Source organism: Diplotaxodon limnothrissa, linkage group LG5, assembly GCF_057381915.1.
Source record: "Diplotaxodon limnothrissa isolate DT_005_m linkage group LG5, D_limnothrissa_male_GT1.1, whole genome shotgun sequence".
NCBI lineage: Eukaryota > Metazoa > Chordata > Actinopteri > Cichliformes > Cichlidae > Diplotaxodon > Diplotaxodon limnothrissa.
In genome coordinates, this window is record NC_140600.1 from 32,182,800 (window position 1) to 32,207,857 (window position 25,058).

Sequence of the window (25,058 nt, forward strand, 5' to 3'; positions counted from 1 at the left end):
TGAGCTGCTGCTCCACTGAGAATATTTCTAAATATTTTATCTCAAGTTTGTTTGATTTTTTTTCTTACCTTGGTCTGTTAGTGATGTGAACTGCATATGCATGAGGATGTATTATAACTTTTTAAGATACTATATAGTGAATGAAGCACACATAAGGCTTTTCAAACAGAAACACTTTTTTAAAATGTTACGTTTCAAGTCTGATCGATAAAAATGCCACTGTACTAAACAAAGGCAGTCAATCAGTGGCCGTGGCCCAAAAATAATATATCTTTTGTAACGGGTTTCAGTGCCCTCAAGTTAACAACGTAGTAGCCACATTGGCTTTTTGGTGTACTGACACATTCTGGCGGTCCCAGCTGGCTCTGTACCAGTGCTTTTCACACCATGGCCCAATGGAGCAGCAAAGGACTTGGTAGCCTGGTTACAGTGGACCTGGGCAATTTGGACCATAATTAAGTCATAAATCTTCTCTAGACCATATGAAAAGGCTGCACCCGATTACACGCTGCCCCCACCGCCACCCCACCCGGGTTCCCTCGCACAATCAGCCAGTTCACCTGATAAGAAACCAATTCAGTTCCTCTGCTTTTCAATAGCATTAGCAGCAGCTCACCTTGAGTTAATGAAACGCCTAAAGAAATATGTCCTCTGAAATCTAATATACTCAACCAGAATGCAATATGGCAAACACACTGAGGATATGGAGATCTCATTCATCTGTCTGCAGAATACCGATAAGTACTCACTGAGGTAAGAGATGATCTCTATTCTATGCACTGAAATTGATGATACAGCATATCTAGAGTAAGCTATAACATAAATGTCAGTTCTGTTCTTAGCTATTATTTATTCATGTCTTGTCTGCATACAATAACTGGATGGATTTCTCATAAAATCCCTACTGACATAATCCCAACTTCAACCAGTCTCAAGCAGAACCAATTTAAAGGGCCGCCTGGCAATGGTGGTTTATTTAAAAAATGAGGCAAAAATCACAAAACCTAGGAAATGAAAACATCTAAAATATACTGATAACGCTGCTATTTGTCTGTGTGGCTACTACAAAACAATGTAATTTGCCTTATTGCTACATCTTTTTGCTTCACCTTACTGCTACTTTCATTTGACTGAAATCTACTAAGTTAAAGATTGAGTCAGACAAATGAAAAGCTCCCCAAGAATACAGTGAGATGTAAAACAAAACTGCAAGTTGGTGCAGAGTGAGAAATTCTCTCTGGACAGTCATGCACAGTCATGAGTATACTGACAAAAACTGGATTTGCTGGATATAACCTCTTTTTTTCACAATGCACGTGTTCAGTAATTCACTGCTTAGAGGAGGTAATGACACACTTGTTGTAAATCTTCTTACCAAACATAAGATGGACAAATATAAAATCTATCCTCACCGCATAATGTTCACTGCACAGAAGAGCAATCTCTTTAAAAGAGCTGAACTATTTTGGGGCATTTGTCTAGTTTACGTCTGTTTGCCTCTTTTTTTCCTTCCTAGGTTAGATTAACTAATGAAATGTAATGAAATGATTATTTTACTTATTTAAAAAATAATAAATAAACATGACTTCCCTTTCCTGTCTAACTCTTTGCCCATAAAATATTTGCACAGAGTAGTGACTTGAAAGAAACTGCAGTTAATAAATGAAATTGCAGGCCAATGGTGAACGTGATATATACAGATGTTTTTCATATTTTTTGGAAGACAAGGTAGACGACTAAGTTGTTGCTAAGTCAGGCACTGAATACGCTAGCAAGAAATCTATTCACTTTTTTTCTTGGCCTTGTGTTGGCAGTACAAGCCACACATTCACACACTATTTTATTCTATGCACACCCTGCTGTTACACAGACTAATGGAGGCATCCTGGGATATTTGGAGTTCAATACAGTATTTTACCAAAGGAAACTTTTACTTGTATACCCACTAACTCCTGAGCTAGACCCTCAATTTCTTTATTCTCCCCCTGAAAGGAAGGGAGGGAGTATGTAATCGGTTGTGCTTGTTTGTTTGTCCATTTGTTAACATTCTAGCAGCCCTAGTTTTCAAGATATCATTTTCAAATTTTGTGCGATGGTAGATACAGCTCGAGGTGATTTAATCTTGGTGAAAATTAGGTCAAGGTGACACCAAATTTGAAGAAACAGTAAAAACTTTATTTTACCCACGTATTGTCTTCACACTTTACAACAATTTAGCAGGCTTTGGTGGTCACAAGTACCTTTGTTGGCTAAGCATAGTTAACACCCAAGGTCAGAACTGGCTTGAAAATAAATCACAGCAAACGATATTGAGTAATATATCATATGGAAGGGCATGGAGAGAGCCTTTTTATTTTTTCAATATGACACCCTATGACATCACAATGGCACCATAACAGGCTGACATCGTCATATCGTAATAATAAAAACTAGAAATATCAAAAGTTTTAGTATAGCCCTTGTCCTGCAGGGGGAGTTGCACTCTGAGTGCTCTGGTTTCATTTATAATATTGTTCCACACCCAGTATCAACTATCAGTATAACTAATTTAGAATATGTATACATATAGTGCACCACAAAATGTTTGTGAGGATGGTCTTGTGGCATAACTACAGATGCATTACCCAGAAATGGCTTTTTCGCTGCTGTAAAGCATCTCTTTTGCAACTCTCTGCCTGATTTCCAGTGCATATTTCATGTCCCATATAAGTAACATATAAATACAGTGAAGCCAAAGTAAATGGCTTAAGTGTGACTCATTATTACAAAAAAGGCTTAGAGGCACATTTCAAGGCTTCTGCGTATTGCACACAATACAAGGTTTGGGGAATTAGTCATACGCTTATAAAACAGGCTCAAACGGCATTCAGCCCAGAATTTGCTTTTGTGTGGCATTACACTGTGTAATCAAGCGCCACACTTTCCAGGGCAATCATGTCCTTTATCACAGAGGAACTGTCGCCAACCACCTACAGAGTGGGAGGATAAGCCCTGTAGGTAATAGCGTGTGGTGGGTGCTTGATTGGGTATGGAGAGTGAGAAGTTTTGCTCACGCCCCCCCCCATACCCCACCACCCTTTACACCATCAAGTCATAGCAGAAGAGGCAGCCATCCGTACAAGTAATGAGACACACTTTTACGCCACTTGCCTCAAATTTTCTTTTTTGTCGCTTTCACAGAACGCTCTAGCCGATGGTCCAAAGCAGGTCGGATTTACATGCATGTATCTACAAAAATTCATAGACTCTGGCTTTTGTTTTCTCCATCTCACGCTCTCATTTTCATTGTAAGGGGAGGCATAAAACTGCCTGAGTTAATTAGGGGTGACACGATGTTTATGTAACCTCCAAGCCTCACAAACCAGACGCAATTATGGCCTCCAGTCCCTGTGACCCCAGCCTGTAGCGTAGCACGGCAAAACTCCAATCCTGTGTCCCTGGAGTGAGCAGTAAGGTGATGGGGGAAGGTGGGAACGTGGACAGGGGGGGAGCAAGAGTTGAGTTCTTTTCACAGCTCCATCTGACGGGAGCTCTCGCTGCCTAATCCAAAGTGACGGACACTTCAGTGGAGAGGGCACAGAGCCCCCCAATTTCCGCCAGGACCCCTCGGCAGGAGAAGCAGAGAAGCCAAGGGTTGGGGTGGCAGACTTATTGTGGCCCAGTGAGACAGAGTGGGGCAGGGGCCTCATTACAACGCTTAACTGCACTCACAGGCCCTCATTAACCCACCACACCAGTGACTCAAATCAAAACAGACAATAAAAAGAGGTCTGTGCTTGAATAAAGGCCTCTGTTTTAGTGTGACAGAGTTTCAGCATTGTAACGGAGCACTTTATGGAGCTTTTAAACAAACAAATCACATACGTTTGTTACAACGGGTCACTTTAAATAAAGGATTTCCCTCTTGTAGATATCATCATTCAACTTGCATACAGTTCTCTCGTTGTTTTTCTTTTTTTTAAAAAGGCACAAGGAATTTATGATTCAAAAATGAAGGGCACCAACATGGTGCTGTAAGAAGCGCATTTATAAGACTGCCTGCAGTGCAAAGGCATGGATGATGAGTGATGACAGACACCTAAGCCTGCTGCCAATGGAATGCAAAGCCAGTGCAAAGATTAAGTGCAGGCTGTATCCCTCCGCTCATCAGTGCTTTGGGAAACGAAGCTTAGCCCGCCAAATGATGCGTTTCATAGACACAATTAAAGAACAAATCAATTCAGCTGCCTCGGTAAAATAATCAGAGATGCGGTGGCTGAATTTGGCTGCAATTGCATAGTGGAAAGCTTGGAAAGCGCCAACCATTGCACAAGAATGATTAAATAAGATTTTGATTTCTATAAAATCCTAAAGATTACAACGTTGCCCCACTTATCAAGATGTTTTATATTAACATACTAAAATACTGGTTTCTCGTTCATTTATGAAGGTTTTTTTAGTCTACAAGGTAGCTCATACATTGCGATACTAGCCTTGCTTTTATTACTTTTTTTAAAATATAATTCCACAACCAAGTGGCTGCATGCGTATAAAGCTGTAATCACTGAACCGCAGATGAAGTGGGGAGACAGCAGCAAGCCTGCTCTCAGCTCCTCAGTCTGAAATACATGGTGATGAGGTCACACTGTAAAGACCAGCAGGCCATCACATTCTGTCTGTCACATCATCAACGGCACTCTCCTTCCCATTTACAGCCCTTAATCTGCATACATCACCATGCAGGAAAGAAACAGACATAGTGGAGCTTTATGTGCTCTGCATTATGTGCTTGTAGAGGGGTTTGAGCAATGAAGAGGTTCTCTACAAGGAGTGTGTGACAAAGGGGAGAAGTACAGAAATAAACACAGTGAGAAGAGGAGAGAAGAGGAGAGAAGAGAAGAGAAGAGAAGCCACATGGGGAGTATAATGTGCAGAAAAAGACAGATGGGTCCACTTACCAGCCTGGTTAGTGGTAATGTTGACTGAGGCATACTGAGGGGAGTAGGGGCTCTGATCTGACACCCCGTTGACAGCCTGCACCTCAAACGTGTACTGTGTGTGGGCCAACAGGTCACTAATGTAGACCCGAGTTTCTGTCAGGCCCAACTGGCGGGGTAAAAACTGAACGTTGTCCCCACATCGGGTGCACCCTCCTCGGCCTCCGCCACAGCTTTTGCAGATGATGTTGAAGACTACATCCTCGCGGCCCCCTGAATCTCGAGGGGGCATCCACTCCAGCATTACAGAGGTTTCATTTACGCTGGAGATCACATTTTGCGGCGCTGAGGGGACAGCTGGAAAACACATAAATGTGTGCATTTATTCTAAATGCTGAAAAGTGCGAAGAAAAATTAATCAATAAAAAGGGAAAGAACACTTCAAGAAACAAATGAAAATGTAAAGAGGATCCAAGTCACTATTTTGACTCCAATTTTTGTCACATTACAGCCTTTACTTTTTGTGGGAAGGGGGGGGGGGGGGGGGGGGGGTCAAACTGGAGCAAAGTAAAAATATAATAACTATAAAGTTGATGCAAAAATGAAGCCAGGCAAGACTTACCGACTAACAGGCTAACTTTATCATTTCATTTAGAGTTGGTCCTGTTTCATGAAGTTTGTTATTGAAATTATAATACGAAGCCCCCTGAACCAAACAAAGCAGTAATTTAAATGTAAAACAAATGTTTTCCAAACATAAACTCATTGCGTACTTATTTCTAATATAAATCATCATTTTTCCAGAAGGATTTTCCTAATCTTAAACACGGCTTAATTGTAGCATTGGCACATCATCTTCTCGATTCTCGTTCTTTTGTTTTGTATTTTTCCATTTTTCGGATAAGACTTTTTTTTTTCTTTTTTTTACTAATGCAACATCAGTGGTGGTTTCCCAAAAGAGCCCACCCAAAGAATACACATGGAAATCAGCTTTCAGCTGTACTTAGCACAATACTTGTATTGTGCATTGTCACTTTTTAATATCTAATAATCAGTGATTAAAAAATTCTATAGAGATTTGCAATAGCATTGCAATATATACACAAATGTTGCAGCGTTTGCCATTAAATGAAAATTGCTTCTAGGTGGACCAGTGATGTATGAGGATCATGGACAAAAAAAAGGGAAAGAAAGACGATGAAATGTGTTTTTATTCATTATGTTATTCAAGCCAAACCTTTAAAGACATTTTTAGTTCTATATAGAATTGGTGTAATTTTGGGATGGAAGTTGTATTGTGTCCTTGATGGTGTGGAGGGCAAAATTACCAACCCTATTTAAACAGGAGCAGAGAAAAAGCCCGCAAAGATACTGTACAGTCATTTTGAGGTCCGTGCTGACTGCATTCCAAGCTGGCAGCGCCTCTTCCCTCGGGATGCCCATTTACACTTTCTCATTTTCAATGCTGGTGTCCACTCCATCAAGTGTTTTCTTAACATCTATTCTTGACAATTTTCTCATGGAGCATCGTATAGAGTTACTGCAGCGGAGAGAAACCTACTGTTTCTCCTATTGAGACATTCTTAGCAGCTAGGCATTATAGAGTGGAAACTTTCCACATGGTGCTACATGTTGAGTGACAGGCCAAACAAACAAACAATGAGAACTGTTTAGCTTTTACAGACATGTGCACCTAATTATGGTAGACGTATCCTCCAGGACTAATGAGATAAACAATTCCACTCCGCCCACAACATCCTAAAATCTGAATCGATCATTTCTTATTTAACCTCGTTTTAATTGGCAGCAATTAACAGATCTCTGGCTCTGGAAGAAAGCCCACTGGAGTGCCCTTCTTGGTGTCTCTTATACATAGAAACATAACTCCTCCTTGGCATCTCCTTCCTGGGGAGGAGGACTAATATCCGCCCCATTAGCTGGCGGGCCGCTCTGATGGGCCCATTCCCTTGCTTTAATCAGGCCGGGCCCTGCTGCTCTTAATACGGGTGACGTGACGCTGTTGCTTTCTCATTCACAACAGCTGCTCAACTCCCAGAGCCAGGCTTATGCAAATCTCCTTTGTTGGAGACCATCAAATCTTTTCCCTCCTCTCTCTGTTTCAATAGACAGAGGGGGAGTGTGAGGAAAAAAAATACTATCGAAGCATTGATAGAGGCTTTTTTATCCCACTTTCTCCCATTTTGTTTTAGTTAGACTGCGCTCTATGCAGTAATTCCGTCTTTTTCAAATACACGCACCCATTCTCCCTCAAATTCCTCCTTCGTGTCTTTCTGCATGTCTTTCCCTCGCACTTTACCCCTCCCTTGCTCACTTTTGCTTAGGTCTATCCCCGGCCCGTCTCTCTCGTCCAACCTCTATGTCAGTCTCAAATTCAAATTCAAACAGCTTCATTGGCATGACAAGAGAGGGTCTCGCCTCAGCTCATTCTCCAAGTCTGCCCCCTCACATAGCTATGCGGCCTGTCCCAGTAACCTCTGGTCTGGTTTGGAGTACGGACTGTGTGATGTTGAGGAGGGGCAGCTGAAGCTTGTGTGCTGGGTCAGATCTGTGGACAGCCACACTATGAGCATGTCAGCATCCCTTTCGTGTGAGGGACAGCTCTGACAGGGTTTCTGTTTGGAGTTACACAGACTACCACTGTCCTTTGATCCCGGAGCGCTTCTGCTTGTGCTTGTGACATGTGTGTGTCAGAAAGCTCATATCTGACGCCAAAACGTTTTCCATTCATGTCTGTGTATTATGTGCAAGTAATTGGCAAGTTCATATATCACAGCTTCAGTACCATACATACTTGTGCAAGGCATCTGGAGAGGATCTGAGTCGGTGCGATAGTATCCATTTCGGCAAACGCAGTTAATAGCACCTTCACTGGTGGTACGGCTGTTGATGGGACACTGCATACAGGGCTCATCTCCTTGAGTCGGCTTGAAAAAGCTTGACAGACAGGCTAAAAGAGAGAAGAGAAGAATTTTTAAAATCACAAGCAGCTGATTTTCAAAAAGCAGACTGCATGTGAATACATTTTTGTATGACTGAAGTACTAGGTTTCTATAATACTATACTCATCATTGTGGCAGTCTTAAAAAGGGTAGCCATGTAATTCCCTGTATATATGCATCCACTGCCAATGCATAGTTCATATTGTGTTATAAAAGAAAATCCATCAAGTTACCAGAAATCAAATTTAAAAACAAAAACATACACACCATAAATCAAACAAAGATATATCAGAGCAACCCTGAATATAAACACACACTCTTGCATGCCACTGCAGATATGGCTACATGTACGTTTGCTCTGAATTATTCACCACGCTGTAGTTGCCTGAGAAATCTGAAGTGCCCCGCTTCCTGTTAAGATCCCTTTTAAGGGCCTCTTTCTGGAAACATGGGAGGAAAGTTACATTTATCACAGAGACTGTGATGAACACACACACGGCTCAGCCATTAAATGTTTTATCTGTGCATCTGACTTTGTGTGGGTGAATCACAGGCTCTACCACTGGGTACATCTGTTTGCGTGTTGCCACAAGCGCCACTCATTGCTGCGATAAACAAACTAACTTAGCTGTCTATGAAATCCCCTTATCCTCCCCTTTCCAGTCACATTCCACCTAAACCTTCACTGCTTAAAAAAAATAAATTAAATAAAATAAAAATAAATAGCCTTTTTTTCAGCATTTGCACCTGCACCATGTCGAGAGATTTTCTCGTATCTCGGGCCAAAAAAGCTACGGTTTTGCTTCAGGTAATCCAGCTCCCACCTGCCCCTCCGATAAAAGAATATAGAGGTGTTGAGACGGAGACATGAAATAGTAACATGAAAAATTTACACACGGGACACACTGCATATCGGTACGTTAAAAGCCCTCGGGTCTTTCGGTGCTTTTTCTGGGTAGAAAGCAAAATGGATTTAGTGCGATGAAAAGACACAAAAGACAGAAGATGAATGCTTCCTTGCATATTTCTTTTATTTGAAAATTTAAAACTGTTGATTTATATAGGGTCCTTTTTTAAAATGCACTTCAAACAATTTCTCTTCCTCATTAAGAAAACAAGTTATCCAATTTTCTACTAGTATTAAAAGCCTTACTATTACACGACTGCCATTTCTACACTGTAAAGTTATAAAAACACAGCCATTATTTCATTCTGAGACTATACTGGCAATTACAGCTCCACTGTAGCATCTGGAATGTGGAAATATCAGCAGCTGCAACTCCCATTTAAAGGAGGTCATTTCACAAGGCAGAATTAGTCCGGATCCAATCCCAATGTTTAGATTATGCAGACACCAGTGTACTCATAGACCATACAGGCCACAGATTAATGGCCTTTTTCCCTTTTGGAACTCGACATACATTTCTAAGAGCCATCACCTTCGACCACCATGAAGAACAATTCTCTGTAGTTCAACAAATCATAATAGTTTACTGTCTGTAGGTGATACGGCTAGAGTAAAACATGCGCTACTACTTTACGAGGGGGCACTTTAAAAGAAGCTTCATTAATACAGTTTACCGTGAAAGCTAGTTTCATTAAAACTAACAAGAAACAGAAGAAATCATTTCTTTCATTCACTGAAAAAGTTACGCCTTAAAGACAAAAAGTACAAACAAACAAAAAACAGTGTTTTGTTACTGAATAGCACAAACGCCAGAATGGCAGAAAATTATTCCTGAACAAAACGGAGACAATCTTAAACATCTCCTCACTCAGTATTAGCTTTGACATGTTTTTCTACCACCGTGATTGATGGCTGAAAAATGTTTCGGGGTACAGCGTGAAACATGAGGCCTGGACATTCACCCTGCCAGTCAACGGGGTCTGTGAATGAGGCCCGGGCAACAGCTATGCGGGGAATTGCGATCGAACTTCAGCGGCGCAGTGAGGTCTATGAGAGCGAGGCGCTCTGAGGAGCAACACCAAAGGAAAAGGCATAAAGAGGTAGTCGGGGTGGGGGCGTAAGGACAGAAACAAAGAAAGGAGAGGGGCGATGTGGGGAATGGCTGTGTTTGGAGGGTTTTCAGCCAAGGATTCGAGTGCATCACTGGGCCCACAGTGAACGTACAGTATGTGCTGTAACAGTATGCAGACGGTGCATAACAATCAGAACAATGACTTGCGGAGAAAAATGGAAGTATTTAAATGATTAGCACTTATAAAGCCACATGATGCCATGCTACCACAGTGGTTGCATTTAAATACTCTGTGGCAGCTGTTGGATGGCAAAATGGTAGTTAATTCTTATTTTCCCACCAAGTCCCAAACCATCAAACATCTTTTTTTTTTTTACTGTCTACTGTAAGCACGTTCAATTAGGCGTGGAAAAAGTTTAAAAAAGCATTCTTTGTTCATCAATTTTCAAACATTTCTACACACTTACAAGTTCCTGTAACACCACAAAAGGTCAAACTGTAACCAATCACATGAGAGCAGAACAAAACTCATCATGGGCAAGTAAATAACATTTCCACTTCGAGTGACTACCTACAACAGCGTTGCTCACTGTGTTAACACCTATTCAAGTTACAAGGAGAAATGTCTGTAAAAAACATCCTATGCCATTTCAAGAGGACACTGAATTATATGTCTTGGCTTTCCTGTGTGCTTCACCAGGGCCATTATTTTGGGGAAATATTTAGGGAATTTCCATTTTACTCTCGGATGACAGATTTTAAGAGTTGCACAGTTGTCTGGTGTCAGATGTAGAGAAGCAGAGACACGGAGAGCAGTGATTAAAAATCAGATCAGAGCTTTAATTCCCTACCTCCCTGCCTGCCCGGATTGCTGCTGCTGAGCTGTTTGATCATCATGCTGGCAGTCTTGCTCAACATGTGAGAACTAAAGGCTGTTATTTTGGATGCTCCTTCAAACTTCAGATATCCTTCTGGCAAGAAAGGTTTAATTACTGCAAGAATATTCATTGAAAAGGGCTCCTCTGTTGCTCCTGCTTCCTATACACACACACACACTGCTATTAATATCATCAATGGCAGCAATCAAACATGCCAAGTTTTCCTATTAGATCTCTGGAGACTGTGAACGTGGATTTTTGGAAATGGGACACACAATAAAACGTGGCAATAAGTCAAGAACAAAAGCCGCATAGAAAAGCTTTAAGGGAATTTATAAACACTTCAGACTCAATTTAGTGGTAGCTGTGTCAAAAGGTCCAGATCACCCCTAAAATTGGTTCCAGGCACACAGCAGGCACGTTCGCTCTTAAATCCCAAATTTGAAAAATACGTGAAAACCTCTGCCAGCAGGGCGAGATAGTTTTGTTATGTTACGTGTTCATCTGAAGAACGAGTATTGCATTACTTTAATCTAACAGTAAGTCTTAAATCGTAAACTGAATACCTTGCCCCATACACACATACCAAACCCCCAGCTGCTCGTGTCTGCCTATGTTTATGGCTTCCAATAATATATAGTGACATAAAAGCTTTAATTAGGGTTTTCTGCTCGACTCACTGAATAAAAATAGTTGTGCTGGAGCTGTGGGGTAAGGTAAGCCACTGCGCTAGGGTGCTAGTCAGTTTTTACAGCAGGTAATTTGCTGGTTGTTTCAAAGGTTTCCTGAATATTATAGCCGAAAGATTTATAACGCACTGAAGAGGAGACCTGTAGCTAAATCCACTGTGTGTGCATGTATTTATATGTGGGAGGGAGCAGGGAACCATGTTAAAAGAGAGAAGAGGGTTGAAAGCTCAGAGTATGACAGAGAAAGGAAGGGAGTGTTGTTTTCAGTGGCAATGACAACATGAATGGCTGCGCTGGCCTGTCCCCTTTGTCCAAATCAAATGTCTCTCTCTCTCTCTTGTGCGCGCGCGCACACACACACACACACACACACACACACAGACACACACACACTTTCATATCTAAATGAGGACATCTAATTGACATAATGGTTTAAAAATGGCATTTTGTCCCCATAAGGGACGTTTTTGGTCCTCACCAACACAGTACACACACACACACACACACACACACACACACACACAAAGAGACCAAACAAAATCAGGGCCTTTGACATTTCCATCATGGCTTCCTGGGAATTTGGTCACAACCAGACAATCAGTTGGGAGATACAGGTAATCCAGTCTATAAACCCCATATCTGTTGTAAAAGATTAAAAATAAATAAATAAAACAACCCAGCACTTCTCCAGCCTCCGTCTCCCACCATCTCTCATCTATAGCGTGCACAACAGCAGCCTTCTTTGTCCAGGAGGATGGGCCATCACAGCAAAAACAGCACACCCTTCAAGCCCCCTCCCAACTCACTCTTTTCAGGGCCCAATCCACCCTCCCCAAAACTGCTTTATTTGATGAACACACCATCAAAGAATAGACAAGGGAGATAAAGACAGGCAAGGGGTGTGTGTTCATGTGTGGTGTTCAAGGTGTAAAAGAGAAAAGGCTGGAGGGGTGAAAAAAAAAGAAAAAAAAGACAGAGGTGCTAGGTTTTGTGTGCACAGCAGGAAAAAGTGCTGAAAGCGGTGAAAATGGGCAGCGTCAGAGGGATTGTGTGTGTGTGTGTGGGGGGGGGTATTTCCCTGTATTCCTCTGTGACCAAAGAGGCCCCTAGAGCGAGCCATGGACAAGTTTGGGCTTCCATTTGCTTTGGTGCTGCCCGTAAAAACTACATGAATCACTGACGGGACAAATTAGAGGCTTATATAAAGAGATTTGTTCTTTTTACAAGAGAGACCAACGCTCATTCAAAGGCCTAAATTAGATTAAGACAACCTGTTAGCTTTTGCAATGGCTTTCTCATTACCTTTACTATCATTCAGCCACAAATATAGACTATCAGCCCTTGAACTGGTCACATCTGAGTGGAGTGTAACCTTGTGAAATGTCAGTCACAGCCACAGATAAACTATAGTGGAGCAGCCACGAGTTGCGTGTCTGTTCTTGGGACCGAGGACAAACCGGCTTGCCCCCCTCTGCTTCAGCACTTCCATGGGGAACACTAGACAGCACTGTTTGCAACACAGGGTCTCTGCAATTCAATTAGGAACGCAGTCCTCCTGGCCATCTAATTCAATCAGGCTTGTGTGAAAGCTATTAGACAACTGGCATTCGCTTCACTCCACACACACATACATATGCACACACACACTGGCACACAAATGATATATTCATTTCTCCCTGTAGGTTTCCATGTCTGGTGCAATTAACAGGTCTGGGGCTCTGTGTGGCTCCTCACACTGTGAGCCAGGACAGTGCCAGTGTGTGAGGGTAACCACTGATGAACTCCAAGGTGTAAATCAACCCACACTCAAACTCAAGGATACCACAGGGTCATTTAAATGGGGTATATTGTAAGAAACTCCTGTCTGATATTCAACTTTTATAACTAAGGCAGGTCAGGAAAACTATAACAAAATTTATTCACTAGATGGGTGAAGAGGCTAAACATACACGTTTGCTGATCTTACATACATACATTTTTGCGACTTTGTGTGCTTATGTACTCACAAAGGTGACTGGACTCATGCATCCTGGGGTATGAGAGGACAGCAGAATGATTTTTCCCACTATGTACCTCAGCATTTTGCTCTAAGCTGTGTTTCCTATGCAGTTGTCACAGAGCTCAGATCCCCAATCCCCCTCCCTTCAGCAGAGTCCTTTGAGACAGATTAGGAGCCGAAGTGAGGAGCAGATTAGCTGGGAATGTGGGGCACCTGGGAAATGAGCTCCGAGGGTGTAGGCACCTTAGGAGGGCTAAGACCCAAAGCACACATACACACAAACAGGACCTGTACCGTACCTACTCCCAGGAAACTCATTTAATCCATCTTCTTCTGATGCACATACATCAACACATAAATAAGTAGAGGCCGTAAAGCAGAAAGCTACTAATAAACCCCATCTGGCCATGGCCCAAAGGACAATTTCAGCTCATACTTCAAGGGCTTAACCTCATATATGTGCCACGTATATGAGGCTCACCATCACAAGGTTTGGTATTTACAAGGACAAAAAAAAGTTTTCAGAATGTCAGCGGCAGCTAAAAATATTCTGCAAGGGAAATATTCATCATGTAACAACTGGTGTAAATTAATTTCCAACTAACTGACCTTATTTCTTATTATCTCTTTAACGTTGGCCATAAATAACACAGGGGAGCAACAAGGCACAGATATAGTACATATTACGCTCAAGTATTTTTGGTCTCTTTTGAATTTTTTATAAAGCAGATTTTGATAAAGTAATTTGTATTTTGTTAACTATAATCACAGTTGATTTTTGGAAAATATTGCATACATGTACGCAGCTGGGGATAAAACGGATTTTTCTTTCTGGCTCCAATTAATTGGACAGATATGTTTTAATTAATCTATTCAACTTAATTCTTTTAAGACATCAGAAATTTTCTGTTGAAAAAGGCCTCAACACGGTTCCAGTCCCAACCCCCAAGAGATATTCAGTTTAAATTATCATAATACAGAAAAGCTGAAAATCTTTATTTGAGAAACCAGAAGCTGGAAAAAAAAAGGCTTTTTTCCAAATTTAATATTTTCAAACAACTGATGTACTTTCAATTGATTAATTAAATTTTTAACTCGAGTCATATATCAACACTTTGGTGCAACACTAAAGTACGCACACCATGAGTACACCACTGCACTCAAACACTCAGCGTCTCTGCAGAACATCATTCCCATGTGGCACATGTTAGCTTCTTGACTCATACAACATTGGCAGATTGGCCCTCTGTTCAAGACCACAACGCTCTCAAGACGATCATCGGGTCATAAATACCAAAGCGGGGAAAAAAAATCAGTGAAAACTATCTTAACCACAGTATTTCCATACTGTCTGATAACTACCATCTGTCAATAAAGGAGGAAACAGAGATGAAAGGAAAGTATCACTGGAGCCATGCATGCTGCACAGTAATAATGTCTGGAATTTTCACTGCACTCTGTTTTTTCATCTTTTCCCACTTTTTTCAGTAGGGGAGGGAAAAAAAGAAGAAGCACAAATGGTGAAATTACAGGCATCTGAGCCAACACATATACACACAGGGTCGAAACATGAACAAGGCTAGAGGGTGGGCGGTTGGGGGGAATAAAGCGGAAAGGGTCATTTCATGCAGGCAGATCACTTGACAGCTTGCTCTCCAGAGGATGTAGAGGTCCAATCAGGTTGCTGGTGGACCTCTTAGGTACATTGGGTTGCAGATGGTTGGGGTGTGGCAGGAGGCATGCCCCATTGTCTGCATTAATCTCTATTTAAGATGGCTTGTCAGCCTTGAGGATCCACATCACACAGAAGGTAGCTAAAATGTGTCCTATTATTTGTAGTGACAGATCATTAACAAGACTGGAAAAAAACATCCGTTAATGCAGATAATGGTATATAATTTGAAATTAGAACATGGTACTTCATAATCTGGCCACTAATTAAATGTCTGTGCTTGGAAAAAGTAATTAATTCAGTAAAAAAAAAATCTGTGGTTTATTGCAGAAGGTTCACAGATGTATGCACTTTGCTTGGTTGTTTCAAATAGCTGAATTCTAATGAGCTTTTTGCATATTTACTAATCACTGCTACAGTTGTTCTTCATTAAACCATCATTTCACAGCTGTCTTTAAATAGTTCGAAAGTTTTCAAAACTATTTAAAAGTCCGTTTAAATTCACCTTTGTTGCATAAAGTTATTTTCCCTCAGCCTTACCTAACATTGCATGCAAGCTGCAAGTAGAGACACTGAACTTTTACTGTAAGTTGACACGGCATACCAGTTATTGTGTTTGTAGTACCTCGGTGTTTATGACAGAGGAAAAAAGCTCCACCTTTCTTTTTACGTACCAGCTGAATGAGTGTGCACTGTTTCAAATTTGAGATGGGTAGGAAATTAGAAGACACAGTAGCGATCAGATGTCAGGCCGTTGAGCTGTGATCGTAGAGGCAAACAAAAGAATGTGTGCAGGCTCCACCAACCCTCGCCTGCACCTTCGTGGGAACAGATCACCTGCTGCACCACGGGATGCACTGAAAAGCACAGCATCCCTCGAAACGCAAGACTATACAGTGGTTGCAGAGTTGCTGCCTCCCCCCCTATGGAGAATTACATAGGGGGGAAAATACATTCCAAACTACTCATGCTCTATATCACAGCTCTCTAAGGCTATGAATCAGACATCTATTTTTAAAGCATTTCTGGAGGACTGTGTTTACACTACGTGCTTTCTTGAGATGTAAAGATCAATGTGTCTGAACTCCTTATGCGTTTTGACTGGGGCTGTTAGTGCTATGGCCTCCTAAACCCCCAAATGTGCCCTTTTCTCAAGGACAGCCAGTTGCTAGGGCAACAGGAGCCATTGCTATGTGAGGCAGCTTCCCCGCTCCGTTCCGCAGGCTGCACCCGGACCTTACAGCCCCGATCGTCTCAGACTGCTGATGACAGTAGGACTCGGTGAGCCCAGGAAGAGGATAAGAGGTGGAAAAGGAAGAGGCAGAAGAATAGTGGGACGAATGGATGATAAATAACCTCAGTGACCCACTGAAGACAAAAAGCACGTCGGCCTAGAATTCACATACTCATCTTCGTGTAGATAAGCAATACAGAATGACTTGTGCTGCACAGTGTGTGAAATAAACAACCTATTAAAGTTGTCCGACTGTTTTTGGAGCTTGTCTGAATTTGTAAAATACCATCAGCTTCACATTGACTTTAATCTTCCTTATCTAGTTCAACAGGCAGCATTTATTTTCTGCGCAGCACAACAGCCCCAGTAACTGGCATCCTGGCCGGTACAGGTGAGAGGCAAGCTAGGAGATGGGTAGAGGCGGTAGAGTCCTTTGTGCCTGGAGGCAGATGTAGGAAATAGCTGACAGAGGCAATCACCGGTCTGTATATGTCTTTTTGTGTGTCTGTGTTTGTAAAGGACAGCACTGAGAGCAACAGCAAGCAAGACCGAGCAAGAGAGAAAGAGACGAGGAAAGACGGGGGAGGAGGAGGGAGGCTTTACTAAAATCCAAACAAAGGCAGAAAGCGGCAGCTCCAAGCTCGGCGACAGAGGCTCCCTAAGGTGCAGTCTAGCTGATGGACAGGTGGCATAAAGGGGCTGCGTGTTGTCCAGTCAGTAGGGACAAGGGAGGTGTCACAGCAGAAGGGTGGGGTGGGGGTGGGTGTGAGGGGCAGTGGGGTGAGTGGCATTGCAAGGAGCAGCTGGTGCTGAATCCTGCCACTGTCCCTGTGTAACCCTCCAATGCACACATACAAACACACAAAGACATACCTCATACAAAGCACAATAGATAAACAGTGCCCCAAACTGGACCGTGGGTATAATTTTCAGGGGCTGGATTTCATATCTACAACCATCTCTCCCTGGAGTGTATTTATTGAAGATTATATCAATTCTTCTGACCACAAGCATTTAATGAGGCAGTAGGGAGTCCGAGTGAATTATATTATCCATTTCATCTACAAGAGAAGAAAAAAACTCCCAAAACAGCTGTAACGTGCCTATTTGGCACCTGTGCTCGCATCCATGAAGCACGTAGACACACGTCTGCACAAACAAACGTTACTTTAAAAATACATTTATAGACAAAATATTATTCTTTCAGCCTGTCAATCAGTAGGAAGACACGTTTCAACCTTGTTCAGCTTCTTGCAAATGATAAATAAATATCAAATCCTTTTGCAGACTTTGTAAGTTGCCAAGAATAATACAAGGCAAAAGGTGTACGTTTCACATATATTCTCTGCTTTGATCGCGTGACTCAAATCAGGCTTACTTGTCAAATGGATAATAAGTTCATAAAAATTCAAGTCATGACAAGCCACGGAAGACAAATCACCAAAACACAATTTTACCCGACTCAAAAGATGCAACCTCAAGGAGCAAAATCAGACATTTGCACCTACACAAAACACATCCAAAACCTCCTCCCTGCTCCATTACACCTGCACCTGAAAAGAGTGGTATTGTTGGGAGGAGATTCATTTGAAGGCTTTAATGACTGCCATTTAGAGGTGGAATACATTAAATAGACCAATCATGGCTGCGGAGTGAGGTGATGGCCCAAGCATATTTATACTGAGTGAATACATCGACTAATTAGCCTTTAAATATGTCATTAATTCATCTAAAACAAGCGATCTCCGAGCTATTCATCTGCCTGCTCTACATCTTCTCCCCCTCTATGACTACATCCTTAACCCCGATAAAGGAGGGGCTTAGCTGGCTGGTCTCCCTTCCATTTGTCCTAATCAATGGAGACTGTTCAGCCAAGACCCGGGGGGTCAGTGAAATTAAGTATCCAGCTCACACAGAGGATCAGGCTGATTCTGGGGCAGAGGGAGAGATAGGCAAGCCCTTTGTTACCTTGGTAACTAGTCTGCTCCTGAGTTTCTCCAATCTATGCCTTCAGGCCAAGTCTTCCCTTGTTGGGGTGGCTTACACCAAAACAGCTGCTCTCTAAGAATAGTTACGCACTGTGTCCTGTTCATGGAAACATACTTTTTAACATTTTTTCATGAATGCTTGGTGTTTGTTTATGCTCATTGAATAGACAGTATTGCCTAGAACCACTGAAAACATATTAACACTGATTTGTGTGAAGTACTTGCCCTTTACCATGGATGCTCCTTGCAAAAGTATTAATATATTCACACAAAGCACTAACATGACTAACACTAACATATTCTAGCACTTTCTTGGTTCAAATCTCTGAGGTAAATAAATGGTTTTATACTGTAATTATCTCTTTTGTGGTTCACAGAATGGCAAAGCCAAAGAGAGACAGGCAGGTCTGAACACATTACATCTAGTTCGAAGACCTTTCTAAAAAAATGTTTGTAAGCGATTAACTACAAAGGGGGTTAAGAAAATAATTACTGTATATAAGGATAACCATTGATGCTTCCATGTTCCCTCGCAAAGCATCTACTCAAAGAATCCTGAATCCTCTTCATTTTCAGGAAATGCTCCTCTATGCTATGCCAGGTGTTAGCAATTTGGACTTTTTAAGGAGGAATGAAGGCCTGGTTTCAGTCTGTATTTTAGTTTTTAATTTTGTTGTCAGCCCTACAGAAACAATAACATTTGCTGTAATGGGATGTGCAGTTACACTACGTTAATGGATAAATGCATCACTTCATTGTATCTTTAATAGCATCTTTTCTCTTTACAGCATACTGGTTTTGAACCCAACATTCAAATTGTTTCATTATGGGTTGTGGCGAAAACTAATCACATCTTTATTAGATGAGATTTTTTATGTATGCCCATCACGTCTTGGAGAGTCTCTGATGAGGCTAGTCAATCATCCTCAGTTAGAGACGCTTAATAGTATGACTGAAATGCATACATGCCACACATAAAACCCTAATTCAGCGCACCTTGCCTGAAGCATAGCTTTCCACTTGGCACAATTCAACACATTCCAGTACCACATATGTGACATACCCACACAAACCAACACATATCCCCTTTGACATTAATGCCAACGTACTGAAAAGGTCATTGTACAAATATAAAGGCCTAGAAGATGCCTACAGTCGCTGTCTGAGGAATAGCTACTGTACTGTACGTAGCCATAAGCTGACAGTCATGTGAGCCATCATTACCACATCTATTTGTGAGAAATTTACAGCACTGCTATAAACTTGCCTATGCGCAAAAAAAGAAAAAAAGAAAAAACAAAGACATCAGTCAGATCCACTTTTGGGTTTCTAAAGTTAGAGTGTCAGAAGTTGAGGCAGCTTCAAATGAGTTAGGGCCTGCAAAAGGACGACTGGCAGATTAGTCTTGGGTTCCTGGAGGCAGCAGGATTATCCTAGGGAGGCTAGCGGGGGTCATGTCAGTTTCACTCAGACTAAAATCCCTGTCCACAGAACCCATAAATGAAATGCCAAGTGCAAAAAAGCCAACAAAAAACAAACAAGAAACATTACACATGTTGTAGATGGTCAGAAATGCCATAGAGGTGTGCTTTCACAAAGCGCCAGACAAAGCTAAAGTAAATTTGTGTAATATCTGTGTCTTAGTCGTACAGGTTTCTGAAAATCGAATAACCTACTATTAACAGGGGGGAGATGAAGTGCCAAAACTATTTTAGAAGATCTGGTACAATGAGAAAACAGGACGGTGGAAACACTGCTACTCTTGCTTTTCTGCTTGGAACTTTGATGAGGAAACGGGAAGGGCAGCCTTCCAAAGCCATTGATTTGTAGACCTCTTCCAACTCTCTTAACCAGAGGGAGAATATACTGAATACATTAAAAAAAAAAAACAACCTGCAGTCCTATGTTGTGATTTTTTTCAGGGGTCTTTCTTTATCAACGTACAATCTCTAGAACCCTGGCCTGACATTCACTATTATTGTGAATTAAGGTGTCAGAAAAAAACTGTTCAATTCTAAACAAATAAAACTTTATTTGAAAGTTTATTTCAATACAGAAAAAGTATAAAATACAGTAACAATGTGTTCCACTGGGAACCAGTGCGGGCCTCCTAAGAGGTCAAATACCTTCTTATCAGCACACTAACAGGTTCTGGCTCGACAAGCTCAATTAGCTAGCGCTTAGTGCAGTGTATGAGAAGTCCACGCTCTCAGCACAAGTCCCATATCAACAGAACCAGGGAGATGACAGACAAGCCAGGCCCACAAAGGCCCAATTGTGGCTATCCCTAGAAGACCAATGAATGACTAACGGAGGAGGAAGGACTTATGTTCTCAGGGGTTTTGTGATGTGGCTGATAAAATCTCTCAGGTGAATGACAATGCCACTGTAGAAACTCTACTGAATAAATTACTTCCATTGAGGTCAAAATCCTGAAATGAGTTTTACAGAAAATCTAGTGTTGATAGATGAGGTTAAAATGAAAGATTGAAACTGGGAATATATTAAGTATAATGTGCTGTTTTCTTTTGCATACTCAAGGATTTACAGGAAAGAACTTATACATCACTTTTGATTGGGCTTCTGTTTTGTTTGGAAGACCAAAAAGATAAACAGTGAAGTGTTTAGGCACATCTGATAAAAGTCTTCTGATGAAACAATGACAGTATTTCTGGATCGCTGATGATTTGACTGGAATAACAGTGATCCTGTTGATGCCCATCCCTCTTGCAACATAATACTGACAGATAATGAGGTGCGTCAGAGCCATGATTTCAATCATAGTCAGTCATTTAGTAATGGGAAACCTGCCTGCTGGCATGGCGTACAAGCAGATGGAATTTAAACCACCTTTTGCCAAGTTTTCATTGGCTCTTTTCCCCATTGCCACACTTTATTAGCAATGAGGTACAATACTGTGAATGATCCGTACTTAATCACACTGCCTGCAGGCCAAATTGACTCTCATAATCTCACAAGTTTTCATGTTGTTAAGGAAACATCTTCTGAGGGCCTTGAGTGTCATGGTCCTGGGCCATGTGGGCCCAGTATTCTTAGTTTCTTGTATTTTTGTATTTCGTTCCTTATTTAGGCCATGTTTCCTACGTTGTCCTGTTGTGGTGTTCCTTATTTGACTTCCCCTTGTGACTTTTATCCCCTGTATGCCCCTCTATGTATCTGTGAGCCCTCATCTCCCCTCCTTGTTTCATTCCATGTTTCCCCAGCCCACTATGCCCGTGCTCTCTCTCTCCTCCTGTTTGCACCTGTGTACTTCCTGTTTTACTTTGACAGTCTCCCGTCAGTGTTGTTTACTCCTGCCATGTCTTGTTATGTTTATCTGTGTCAGCTGTGTTCCCATGTGTGGCCACTTCCCCTGATCATTCCTCTTGTGTATTTAGTCTCTGTGTTTCATGTAGTCTGTGTCGCGTCGTCTGTGTTACCACCCCCTGTGTTCCGTATCTCCAGCCATAGCTTTTTCTTAGTTTATGGCCAGTTTAGGTTTTCTGTTTGAACTATTACCCTTATACTGCCCTCGCTCTGGTTTGTTCTGTTATCAGCCATAATAAAAGGCTCGCTTTTGTTTAATCCACTCCTGCATCTTCGCTTGTGTTCGCGTCTGGGTCCAACACACACATTCCCACACGGTCTATCTCCACGGACCGTGACATTGAGAGCATGACCAAATAAACGAATGCTGTGATCAAAATGTTAAAAACAGATCCTCTAGACTACACTTGTGCAGGATTCCTACATTGACAATGGATGTGTGCAAATGTTGTGTCCATCTCCACAAGGAAAATTTGACTGTCTTCTTCCTTGTGTAGACTTGACACAAAGGCTCCACTGAAAGAAAACTACTTAACTACAAGCAATCTGTTGAAATAGGTCATTATGGTGGAGGCAAGCTGTGAATGCGCCACATCCCCAAATCAATACGTGAATTGCTATATTTAGTAAGAAGGTCGCAAGGAGGAGTTATCAAGGCTCTAGAAGGAATGAATGACATCAATGTATCAGTGCTGTGCTTGAGTGGGGCCTGCTCATTTTGGATTCAGATAGCTTCAAAATGTCTTCTCTATTGGGGCTTACTCTCTGTGGAGTGCTGAGCTATCCCTTACGGTGGCTGAAAATGTCACATTCTGCTCAGTGTCAATGTCATAACATTAACCTTCACGATGGTACACTCATACAGTGCAGAGACATATTCTTTCTTATTCTAATTGTCAGTATTCTCATTTGTATTTAAATCATGCAGAATATATCTCGTAGGGAGTGTTTACATTTAATGTTTTATATAATTTAATTAGGTGGGTTGTCGATTTTAAATTATAATCTTCTGAATATTAGTAATATGCGCAGATGCTACCTAAATGAGATAAAACAAAATTTTAAAAACTATAATCCTTGGATCTTCTCTCTGCTTTTGGCAGATGACGTGATTCTGTTGGCTTCATCAGGTAGTGGCTTCCAGCTCATACAGAGTTCACTGCCGAGTGTGAAGCAGCAGGAATTATGGGAATCACGACCTCTAACCTGGGTTAGTAAGTATTTTGGGGTCTTGGTCACGAGTGAGGGGAGACTGCCAAAAGGATTGGGGGGACGTCCACATTGAAGAGAGGTGATGAGAGAGCTGAGCATAAACACAAAGCTGTCAATTTAACAGTGGTTCTTTGTCCCCACCCTCACCCATAACCTAAAGAATGAGGTTGCAGATACAAGCAGCGGAAATTAGTTTCTTTTGAAGGGTGGCTGTACAAAGGCAAAATTCATAATGTAAGTTAACTATAAATCATATATATATCCTATATATCTTACAGTTAATATCATCCCATAAACAAAACAAATCCACTCCCCTGCCAAAGGAAGTTTATGATAAGCAGAGACATAGCATAAGTTTACACTGAGTCTTTCTTTCTAAGTCTCTTTTTGTTCTATTCCTCTTGCCAAATCACCGTTTAGTTTTAACTATGTCTGTCTCCCTGAGAGCTGACAAGATCTGTCTTTTCGTTTCAGCTAAAATCCCCAGCATCGCGATGACTTCGCACAGTGGAAAAAAAAAAGCCAAGACAGAGGGAGACAAAAATCAAAACAGCCTCATTAATAACTGTGACTAATATATTCCATACAGTTCTTTAAGCCTGTTACTTCAGAAGAACAGAGATGCCTATATTGTGGGGGGAGCCAGTAGTGGCCCCAATGTGTGCTGAGATGGTGCCATACAAAGTCAGTTGGTGGGGTGTAATGAAAACACCCTGCACATGAAAATGCACGGATACCCCCACCCCTGATCCCACCCACCTTAAAAGCGAGTGAAACACTGTAAAGACCACACAGCCTTGAGATGACCACAATAAACCAGAACACTGGTCCCAGCACGAAGTGAGCATTTCCCAGGCATCAATACGCTGCAAGGCCAATCTGTGCTTTATAGTAAACACTGGCGGGTGGTTAATGTCCAACTAGAGGAGCAGGGTACGTGATTTTTCTGTTTATCCCCTTGAGTGTGTCTCTGTTTTAGTGCCTGTTATTCTCCAATCCTTCTCTCTCTTTGAGCCACTAAAGCTTTATGAGAGGCTACGCTTTGAGTAAACAGGAAATCAAACCTTGACCTAAAGAACCTTATAGTTCCCTCTTTTTTTAAGGTTAGTGCTAAAATCCAGTATTTATTGTTGAGTTAATAGGTTTTCAGCAACCAATGTATTCAGGTATTCCTTGCATGGAATCCTAGTATCAAGATTTAAATAAATTAACCGTAAAAGGTTCAGATGATACTGAGTGGATAGAGTTGTTCATTATAACAAGAAGTGGCGATATCAATCACTTCCTTAGGTAAAATGAGTGTATCAGCTGAGTCTATTTTAACAGTGTGCAAAGTATGAACTGCTAACGTGTTTGCGTTATCATTCCACGGAATTAAAAGGCTACAGTTCAGCTTATTAAAAGGAAATTAAGAAGTAATTACTGTCCAATTTTCACGCATGATGGGGACATAAAAACACAATTGATAATATCTCAGTACTGCACTCATGCTGTGAGGTCCAAAGGAAGCAATGTTTTTTCACCCCCACACAAGGCAGCAGCCTTCTTATTAGCTTGTTATTTTGCCACCAATAAAAAAAAACCCAACTAAAATCCCTAAAGGGTTTACTGTATAACCTGTGGGAAAATAAAACTAATCATAATGCAAAGACCTAGAGGTAGAGAGGAAGAACACGAAAGAGTGGGGCATTGTGAGATTTGTCACCCATAAACCACGGGTACATATTATAATGAACTGGAAAGCGTATTCTAGCTGACTAGATAAGGATTAGCCAAGCGGATTGTGCCATGCCTTTCATCTTCCAAGGCATGTTTTCAAAAAAAAATCTGTATCCTTTAGATGAACCCAGTTCTTTACAAGAGTGCTAAGAATGAGAAAAACCGTGTCGAACCATACCTTTTAGCCGATAGCTTGTGAATTTCCACGGGAGAGTGGAACAGCTCATTATACTGAGTAATTTATTTGCTTAGCAGCAGCCCGATGGGAGGTAAAAAAAGTTTTAACATCCAGAAAATTCTGTAAGTAGCCCATTTACAAAGCAGAGCTGTCCCCCGCAGCAATGAAACACCATCCCCCTCAAAGTGGCTTCAACAGTTAAACCAGGCCAGTATTTTGGCTGAAGTACTAGTACTGGATAGAGTGACAATGTGTGTGTAGGAAACCAACAATAAAATAGATCTTGGAAAAAAAACATGAATTAGAG

At 41.5% G+C, this 25,058-nt stretch overlaps 1 protein-coding gene across 1 annotated transcript in view; it reads right to left on the reverse strand.

Annotated features, from left to right (window-relative positions):
- ephb2b (eph receptor B2b) overlaps positions 1-25,058 on the reverse strand; it is a 75,248-nt gene that overhangs the window by 25,205 nt on the left and 24,985 nt on the right. Inside the window, exons 4-5 of the mRNA XM_085353534.1 lie at positions 7,729-7,884; positions 4,938-5,273 (exon numbers count right to left, since the gene is read on the reverse strand). Of these exons, the coding sequence (XP_085209660.1) occupies positions 4,938-5,273; positions 7,729-7,884 (492 nt within the window). The remainder of the gene's footprint in view (positions 1-4,937; positions 5,274-7,728; positions 7,885-25,058) is intronic.